This window comes from Dicentrarchus labrax, unplaced genomic scaffold, assembly GCF_905237075.1.
Source record: "Dicentrarchus labrax unplaced genomic scaffold, dlabrax2021, whole genome shotgun sequence".
Lineage (NCBI taxonomy): Eukaryota > Metazoa > Chordata > Actinopteri > Moronidae > Dicentrarchus > Dicentrarchus labrax.
The window spans coordinates 17773027-17782752 of record NW_026136719.1 but is presented as its reverse complement, the minus strand read 5'-3'; the positions used below and the strand labels follow the sequence as shown (position 1 = coordinate 17782752).

At 39.1% G+C, this 9726-nt stretch overlaps 1 protein-coding gene across 1 annotated transcript; it reads right to left on the bottom strand.

The window, feature by feature from the left end:
- Nucleotides 1-554: 554 nt before the first annotated feature.
- On the bottom strand, nucleotides 555-9120 carry hnf4b (hepatic nuclear factor 4, beta). The gene is made up of 11 exons (XM_051380307.1): nucleotides 8956-9120; nucleotides 8714-8823; nucleotides 7097-7268; nucleotides 6073-6167; nucleotides 4597-4703; nucleotides 3839-3994; nucleotides 3549-3636; nucleotides 3246-3398; nucleotides 1270-1515; nucleotides 1058-1141; nucleotides 555-860 (listed from the first exon to the last, which is right to left on the bottom strand). The coding sequence occupies exons 2-11, from the start codon at nucleotides 8817-8819 to the stop codon at nucleotides 817-819; spliced, it is 1251 nt and encodes a 416-aa protein (XP_051236267.1). The 5' UTR covers nucleotides 8820-8823; nucleotides 8956-9120; the 3' UTR covers nucleotides 555-816.
- Between the last annotated feature and the right edge of the window lie 606 nt (nucleotides 9121-9726).

The following is a 9726-nucleotide window of genomic DNA, read 5'->3' as shown; positions in this document are numbered from 1 at the left end:
AGCTTTCTGGTCATCAAGGTGGACACTATCCACTACCAGTGCTCTATGTAACAAGTTTCCACTATTAAGATGGTTTCAGCAAGAGTTCCAAAGAAGGACAACTAATAGTTTACTTATGATTGATACCGTTAAGAGTAAACCGCTTAGTTCCTAAATCAAAATCATTGGAGTATTGTTTACTAAAATCCTCACTATGGTGGGTTAACACTTAAAATGTAACAATTTTCCCATTCAGATTAACCCAGAAACATGAGTGAAGGATTCTATTTACAAAGAAAAGCTTGCCTCTCAGGGGCCATCAAATGTGTTTCTAAACAGGCTTTGTGCGCCCTCTGCTGACAATTTCAGGACCTTCACTTCAGCCCTGTGTATGACTCAAACATACTGTAGATATGATAGGAATGTGTGAATCACTCTCAGGTATTGTTTAGTGCAATGTTAACATATCAGCAGTTTTATTTTACATGCTTTGCAGATGTAGTTTTTAGTATTTATTTATTACTGTGATGTGCAGAGCATTATTAATTCAGTGTTTTATATTGTTCTCGTATAAATCAAATTTAAAATGTATTTATTTTGGATCTCAGACAAATGACCAATACTGGATACAGAGATGCATGATTAAATGAAGAATGATTATAGTATCACTCTTGTATGTATGTAGCTGTGTGTGTGTATATGTTTGTGATCTGTCTGAAGCTAATAACACTCCTCCACTTCATGGTTAAGTTGTTGCTTCTTGAGGAGTCTCTTGGTGTGGACAGGTGCCTCTGGTATGCCGTGGGCTCTTTGGCAGCTTTGCCATGTCTGTACACCTCAGTGCCAGTCTGTGGGGGCAGCAGGCAAGCCGCTTGAAAGAGCTGTGTGAGACAGACAGACATCAGCAATGGCATTTAGCACATGAGGGTTCAGTGTCCATCAATACATTTCAGTTTCAAGGATACAAATGTCAAAATGTAAAAACCATGATGAATATATTTGTTTTTTTGATGGTTTCTGACTGTTGGACTTGATAAGACTACAATGTGGACTGTTGTGATAGATTGCGAGTGCTCACATGTTGAAACGTGAGAGATGACAGAGACGAAGTTTGTGGGAGAAACTCTTTGCTCATTTTGCTGGTTTTGAGTCAGGACATCACCTGAAGGAAGATAGCATAATAACATCTTGATTATGACACTAGTGCAAATTCAGTACAGTTCAGAGTTTAACATACTGTATAGATTAAGTCAATTTCTTGCAAGGAAATCCTGTAGCAGTGTCTCCTACCCTGTCCTGCTTTGGCTCCCTCCCCCAGCAGCATCTCCTGCAGCAGGTTGTCCATACTGGCCTCGCCTAGTAGCTGTGCTAGGTGTAGTGTCTCCACCATCTGCAAGGCCACACTCTGCAGGGGAGGCAGGATCAGCAGGAGCTCCCCAAACCTTCCCCGCTTCTCACAGGTTGCTTCTTCTAGCAGCAGATGGGCCTGGAAACGCAGATGTCGAACCACCTGAGGACTCTTCAAACCAGGACACTCTGCAAGACAAAGGTAAGAGGACATATACTGAAGAGGTACACTGTAGCAGTATATAAAAGAAAAGGGCTGCGAATGCGCTTCAGTAAAGTTTTATCAGGGAATTGTTATCATTAACAATGAGTGAAAGAAGGGCAGGACTTTATCCACATAGACAAGACTATAATTGTTGAATGCATAACAGAGATGAATGAAATGAAGAGATTAAGTTTAATTGTACTGTATATAAGCATATATGATAACAAAAAGTAGGTATATAGGTAGTAGGTATAGTAGGTATAGGTATAGGTGGAGGATCAGAGATATGTCTGTTATATATATATATATATATATATATATATATATATATAAGATATGTCTGTTATTTCCCCATTTTTGGTTTAATTAAAATATCAGCGTAGGTTTTCAAAGTCCTTTGCAGTTCCCAGTATGCCATTGTTAGGCATCCTTTTCTACACAGAAGATGACAAATAATGTAGTAATAAGCTGACATATACCATCCCTGTAACACATCTCTACACTGCCCTCACATCCAGCATAATCTTTCCATGGGCAAGAGTGTTTTGTAATGACTGTACGTTGTTTTATAAATTAAAAAAATAATATATTTTCTTGCCAAACAAAGTTTTTATTGAGGAGAACAAAATATAAGGCTACAAGATTCAAGCTCTTTTCTAGCAGACTGTAGGTGAACAGCAACCATCCAAAGCAGATGACATGAAGATCACGCAAGGTTCTGTGTAACAAACCATCTGGTGCACTAAGGTTGGGAAGACAGATGATAAAATGAGATTCGGCTCTTTAGTTACAAGAGATGAATAAATACTGAAATTAGCCAATAGCAGATCTGGTTACATCAAATATATAATCAATGTATGATGTTCCTTCTATCTACGTAAGATTCTTTTGCAACAGGCAATTATTTCTTTTAATAAATCACTTTGTCAGTCCTAGAGACCTTTCTCAGACTGAGTGAACATAATCAATATTGCACTGAATGCCACACTCATATTGGATCTGTGTAAAGGACATCAGTGAGTATAGTTTGTGTGCAGATGTTGAAAACTACCTTCATATTATGGAAAATCCTTGTTATTAGTTCTGACTGGCAGTCACCAGCACTCTACATTTATTATATTTAATAGGTTGTCTGGTATGTTGCACCATAAGGGAACTATCTATTGATCAGGTCAGCTATGTATCTGACAGATCTGATTAATTATTAAGACTGACTTTGTATATCAGTTAGTCACAGAACAGCAGAGTATAATGGGCATAATAGAAATAATACTGAATTATATTTTACAGCAAAACCTTTTTAAAGGGAATATTTAAAAAGTGATTGATTAAAAATTCTGTGATAATCCCAAGTCTAGGTTATGGTGACTATCTTTTCTGGGCTGTGGAGTTAACTCAGAATTCAGTCCTTAGGTCTTCTGGTCCTCCAGCCTGCTTCTGCTGCTCCTGCTGCCCCAGGTAAACAGGCTGTTAAGCTCTGCAGGCAGCCACATCTGCCTGACTGCCAAGGTCTTCACCACATCCTGATATTATTAGAGAATCTCCCTGAAGCACGCTGACGCCAGACCACTCAGACTAAACTACAGATGCAAAAGGCCAAGAAAATAAACGGATCCAAACGAGAATATCAAAAAAAGTTATTCTTTGTCTGGTGCAATGGTTGAGGTTAAGTGAAACAGAAATTACAGTCCACATTCCCCTCTCATAGACTGACCTGGGGCAAAGAAGACAATGCTTCTGAGGCAAGCAAACTCTTTGTCTGTGATGTCCAACTCTCTGAGAGGTTTGACCAGCTCCTCTTGGATTCTGAAAGCCACCCTGGACACCGCTACTTCTGCACTTCTCAGGGGGATCACAAAGTCGTTACCTGCTCAATACACAAAACCAGATCCATTCATATGCAACATGTTTTAGCATGAAGATCACTGTAGATATATGCAATACTTAAAATACATAGTTCCCCTTATACATAACTGAATAATGAAAGCATACAGTCATAAGGAGGTTTGATACCTACCTAGAAGAATCAGATTGAAATAAGGTAAAGAGCGTCTTGCTGCCCCTAGGATAAGATGTTCTGCGGAGTGGGTCTGTAACAGGGTTACCTGCACACAGACATACACAAATTTATGTCACATACAACTATAACATGCCAAACGTTTAGTCAACCTAAGCATCAACCTTAACTGACAAATATAAACACTATATAAAAAGAAAAGTATAAAGCCAGCTGCTGTTACATTATCCTGCACTGATAGGTTAGCTGTTAGAATAAAATAATTTTTAGGTATTGAGTCCATTTCATACCCTGTCATCTATTGGGAGACCACAAAACTCTGGGATGTGTTTTGCCCATTCCACCAGTAGGAGGAGTTGCTGCTTCATGGACTCGAACACAACTCCCACGCAGGCTGTCTGCTTGGTGTTGATGTCATGACTCCTAGGTGAGACCAGAGCTGGGAACTGAGAGCAACAAAATATAATGTGAGTTCACAGTGGGCTCAGGTGATACTGCAATGTGGGAATGAACCTCAGAGAAGGTGTGTGAGTGTGTATGCGGTGAGGGAGATAAACGGGGGATGATGAGGAAGGTGATGATGCTGCTAGATGTATGAGTGCTTTGCTACTCCAAGAGGTGTGAAGGTTAAAGCAAGACAAGGCAGGTAGAGGAGGGACACCACATGATGACCAATTTGAAAAAAACAGCAGCATATGGCGTAGTAGCTCATTTGCCAATGATCTAATTTATTTCTGTGCATTCCTTTTACATGCAAAAGCGTATATCTGGTTGTTATTATGCATTTGAAGGTAATTGAACTTCGGCACACAATCCCAGACCTAGTGGTGCAATTAAATGGGCTATGATTAGATGGGGTCCCTCGGCAATTTTGTCATTTCTAAGGAGTAACTGAATCCAGCCTACAGCTAGAACCTCCAAAGAATTTAATGGCAGCATGTCTTACATGTAACCTATATCCTCTCTGTCTTTGGCCTCTATCTACATGATTTCCAGAAATAGGGACCCCTTGGCTGGCATGTGAGAAAGGAATAAGACGGTGTGTTACCTGTTGCACACTGGCCTCTGCCCGCAGCAGCACACTGATAGACAGAGTACCCACTGTCTGTCCCTTGGCTCTGTGGCTGTTGATGCAGTCTCTCTCATTCTGCACAGCTGGAGATTAAAGAGAAGAAAGAACCATCAGAGAAGTTTCTTGCTTCTCCAGACATCACCTCAGCTGCAAACCTCTTCTGAAAGAAAATACTTTTGTCAAAAACATGAAGGAATCTACATTTTTTGCTGTATCATACAAATACTTTGACTAAAGACTAAAAAACTGAGACCAGAAATCGTTTTGTTACTTATCTATTTAAAGTTTCTCCCTGATAAGGTGGTAAAGGTGGTAGTAGAAGACAGAAAGAAGACAAATATAGAGAAAACCTTTTCTGATACACCCCTTGAAATAGGTAGTACACAGAAACAAGTTGTAGAAGGTAATGTTTTAATCCTGGATCTTGATTTGATATATCTTGATTTGATATTCCTATGTTGACAACAGCTTCTTATATTTGCCGCTGAAAAAAAAAATAGCCGCGGATGTCTTGATTCTTGATGGTGTGGATTATGTTTCGCAGGAGATGTCATCACGTGTTGATGACCCCTCTGTGAGAGTCATTAGAAACAGAGCAATCTGGATGGCCTCAGACTGATTCCAATATGGCTCCACAAAGTCAGACAACAGGACCGAGTGTCAGAGTAATCAGTCATCAGAGCTGTCCTCTCAGCAACCAATCAGGAACGTATTAATCAAACTAGAAGAGGAGAAGGAGCGGGAGGCTCCCTCTGTGCTTCACTGACATGGGTCCTGCATGACAATGACCCAAATAAATCTTTTGTGGAATATCAGTTAAGTCTGGAGTAAACAGTTACATTGAGTATATAAAATGATTTACTTTACTATGTATTTCTAGCACAGCTTTACTTCTGGTCTAATATGAAAGTGATATTGTAGCATTTTATGCAAAGCAGCCAAATTAGGTAAGTAAACATTTAAATTAGTGGCCTTGGCCTTCACTTCAGGGGATTGTGAACAACATCTTTCCAGAAAATGGCAGAGCAAATATTTGCCTATGCTCAGCCATGTTAATTATTCATGTGTAGAGACTATTCATGGCTCCTCTGATCACATCTCTTTCTCCCTGCTTATCTGTTGGAGTCAGTGGAAGATAAGGCCAGAGCTATACATATTGCACATAAACACATACATGGAAATGAATGCTGGCACACTCATTATTGCTCAAGAAAGAAAAAAAAAATATTTCCTCTCTCAAACCATTCCCGATCTTGTTTTTCTCCTGGAATTACAACATGACATGATCAAAATACAAATAGTAATTGTAATGATAATAATAATAATGGAAACTGTTACATGTGAACCACTGATGCATTTTCTTGTGGTTTGATTAGAGTCAAAGAATTTAAACACCGGTGCTGCATTGAATTAAATAAAAAAGAAAGCTGCTCAACGAGACAGTCCTTTGACCTTCTTTTCTCATTCCAGCCTTGAAGCACTTCTGCAGTCTGCAGTAACGACACTGGTTCCTTTTGTCTTTGTCCACAATACACTGCCTGTTGAACCTGAAAAAAATGTGCACTGTATAAACACAGATTCACATACTGTAAATCCTCTCAATACAGCTGTGAGATTATATTAAAGAGTACTACACTGCTTTAGCATTCCACTTCTATGTTTGACAGTTTTTAAAAAATGAAGAAAATAAATTCAGCAAAAGGGGTACTTTTTTTTCCATGCATTCTTCTTTCTTCCTTCCTTCTTTCCTTTCCAAAACCTGCTGTTTTAGATTACCCACAATGCAACTCGACAGCGATAAGTTCGGTTAGATATTCAGGTGTATTATGCTTGCTAATGTAGCCTAGCTGACAATAAGAATCGTGGTTTTTTTACACTGAACTGTTTTTATCTACAAAGGGAGTGGGTCCTCTTCTACAGAGTCTGCCAGCTTGAACTGCCAAGCTTCTACAGTAGCCCAGAACAAACAAACCAAACCCTGACTCTAGATAGGGCCTTCCTATTTTTCGTGAGTTTTGGCCACTTTTTGATGCAAGCTTAGACATGACAGAATCTGGCTCAATCAGCTCCTGTCATGGGAAAGAAAGACCCTACAGTTATATCTCACAATTGATTTAGAGTCCTCTGTCTTTATATATATATATATATATATATATATATATATATATATATATATATATATATGTTATTGCTTCCATGCCTGGACTGGTCCCAGTTATTGCTAGGTGAAGTTTCTTCAATGATACATCTCACCCTGATGTACAGTGGGTGATAACTTTAACAACACAGAATAACTTCTCACTTCACCATGAATAAACACCATTTTGAAATTCTCAGTATCATTGTTATTGCTCTCGGTGTGTATTGTCTGTCACAAAGAGTCTTTCATAATAAGTTGGTGGATATTGAGATATAAAATGAACACAATGCTATTGAATAATTATATGTTGTATTGTGGAGGATCTATGAGACTCACCTGCAGTTGTAAGTGTGGTTGTTGCGAATGCTCCTCCTGAAGAAGCCCTTGCATCCATCACAGCTGGATGCACCATAATGTTTACCTGTGGCTCTGTCTGCGCATATGGAACACTGAGTCCTACCTCCATCAGGCTGTGGCTGTGATGAGGTGGGTGCTGACACTGGTGCGTCTGTCAATTAAAAAAGCTATTTGATAAAATACAGTATACAGTGAAAATGCCTGAGGAGAAGTTTGAATAAGAGACAAGTGATAGACATTTACATGGTTAGGGAGTGGGATTCTCTATGACCTTTAAGACATGGACCCCTTTTATTTGGTTGCTAATGAATAAGTAAAGATCTCAGAGTCTAATTTAATAAGCCCCACAAGCATCGGAGACAGATCAAATAGCTGAGAGAACATCAGCTTTTTAAAACATTCAGGCACCTTGACAGAGACCATCATTCATGAACGAAGGCATGTAATGAATCTTATTCTGCCTCTGTAGAGGAACAGAAATAACCTTGTACAGAGAACTTTGCAGCATGGTGTTGATTGTGAACTTACAGCCCCTTAGGAATCACCTGGCCACTGTTTCATAAGTCTTTCAGGAGCAATGGAGATAATAAAAGCAGGGTTATAGGTAGAGATATCACTGCTCTATTTGACTGCCAGTGCCATAAGCCTCGGAGGAGCACTGCTAGTTATTACTCAAGAGGAAGAGGAAACTCCCCATTTAATTAAAGGTCAGTGCAAGCCAAACTCCGCTACTCTCTTCTGGCTAATTTCGCATTGGGCGCTCTGTTTGAATTCAGTCTCCTTCCATGTTGCTCCAAATTGCATCCTGCCAGTGTTTGATTGCTGCAGGATTGTCTCCTTTAAAAGCACTGACAAATACACGTTCATGGTGCAGTGTGTTCTTGCACTGATGCTCGCACTACAGACCACAGGCTATAATGTATGTAAATTGCATATTTAGTTTAGGGAGATGAAGCAGCAAGGGATTGCAATATAACAAGGAAAATGCTTTCTGTGGTCAAAGATCAGTTAGATTGAATTAAGAGATTAGAATACATTTGCCTTGCACTTATCTGGATTTGAGGAGCGGCCTATTGGTAAAGCTTCTTCATTCAAAGTGGCAAGGAAAGGGCCTGAGTTGAATCAACAGCGTCCTAATTATAAAGATGACAGGATGGATAGGATTATAGGAACTATTTTGATTATTGATGTATCGATTGAATTATATTTTTAAGTATGAATGTCAAACAAATTCCAGATTCTCGATTATGATGCTTAGTAGGTTTTCTCGGTTTGATATCACTGTAAAGTATCATTGGGTTTGGGGCATTGATAAGACTAAGCAAGCAATTTAAAGACCTTAGACTCTGGGAAATTGTGAGGGGCCAGAGGTGTATATTCATTTAGAGCAAAACATTTATTGAGAACATAATCAATTGATTGATAATGAAAATCATCATTAGTTGCAGTCCTAAAATGATGTATTTTCAACATGTTTCTCGTTCCTAGTGTAAGCTTAGTACTAGCATTTTGTGGAGTGACAGCTGATGACACTCGGGAGGCCTCTGCTTGTATATACCAGAGTAATTTAGGTGAAGTTGTTATCATCATACGTACCCTTTGTATTTGTTTGTAGTGGTATCGTCATCATGTTGTTTAAATGTTCAGTATCTGTGCTGCCACGAGTGTACTCCAGTTTAAGGATAGTCCCAGTAAGCTTCATGGCTCTGATGAGGCACAGTGGTTAGAAAAGTTGCAAAATTGTAAAAAAAAATGCAACAATATTCACTGTAACTTCCAGATCACGCATTGAGCTCTGTCCCTCTTTGTCACAGGTATCCCACATGTGGAACCAGTACCTTTCCTTCTGCACAGTTTTTGGCAGCTTTTGTTTTTGTCTTCTTGATCACCTCTCCAGCTGTTGAACTTCTTTAAAATATCACCTTTCCCATTTTTGTGGTGAGTTAAAAAGCTGCTCTGTGATGGTCCGCTCCACTCACTGTCTGTTTGCTTTGGTTCTTATCAGTAAAGCATATAAAGGGGAGAGTTCAGAGACTCACTGTGAGGACCAAAAACAGATAAGACCTGTGAGAAAGACATGTGACTTACACGTTACAATATATTCATGACAGTTAATTTTTATTAGGAAGATAAATGTCATAAAAAAGAGAGTCAAAGACAAGTCCAAAGGTTGCATGCTGGAATGTCTTTTTATCAAATTTTAGATGGAAATGTACATGGTATTGCCTTACTTTGGACAATCAATATGGCACAGAAGAGTGATACAGCACAAATAAACAGAGAGGGAGACTTTTGATAAGAGTACGGACGGTGCCTAATTAACCTTTGCTTTTAGTTTTGACATGAGTGATATTGTACAATACCAAGCCTCATCGCAGGGGGCTCAGGTGACATTTGCTTACAATGTGTGTAGCCGTCTCCACAGTGTTGATAAAGAGTGTTTTACTATCATTATAGAGAGAGACTTCACTCTGCTGTTCACCTTTGCTCATAATTAGCATGCCATCATATCTTTGGTGCTATTGATCGGCACTGGAGTCCTATTACATGATTCAAAATAAAGCTAATCTAAACCTCTTTGATTCAGATAATGCAAGTATACAAGACAG

What these genes read in the sequence shown, in the direction of transcription:
- hnf4b (XM_051380307.1), bottom strand. Translation starts at nt 8,819, where the DNA reads ATGAAGCTTACTGGGACTATCCTTAAACTGGAGTACACTCGTGGCAGC. An exon ending in GTCTCCCAATAGATGACAGG is followed by an intron (nt 3,637 to 3,838) that starts GTATGAAATGGA and finishes GTCTGTGTGCAG; the next exon opens with GTAACCCTGTTACAGACCCA. An exon ending in CATTGTCTTCTTTGCCCCAG is followed by an intron (nt 1,516 to 3,245) that starts GTCAGTCTATGA and finishes TTTGTCTTGCAG; the next exon opens with AGTGTCCTGGTTTGAAGAGT.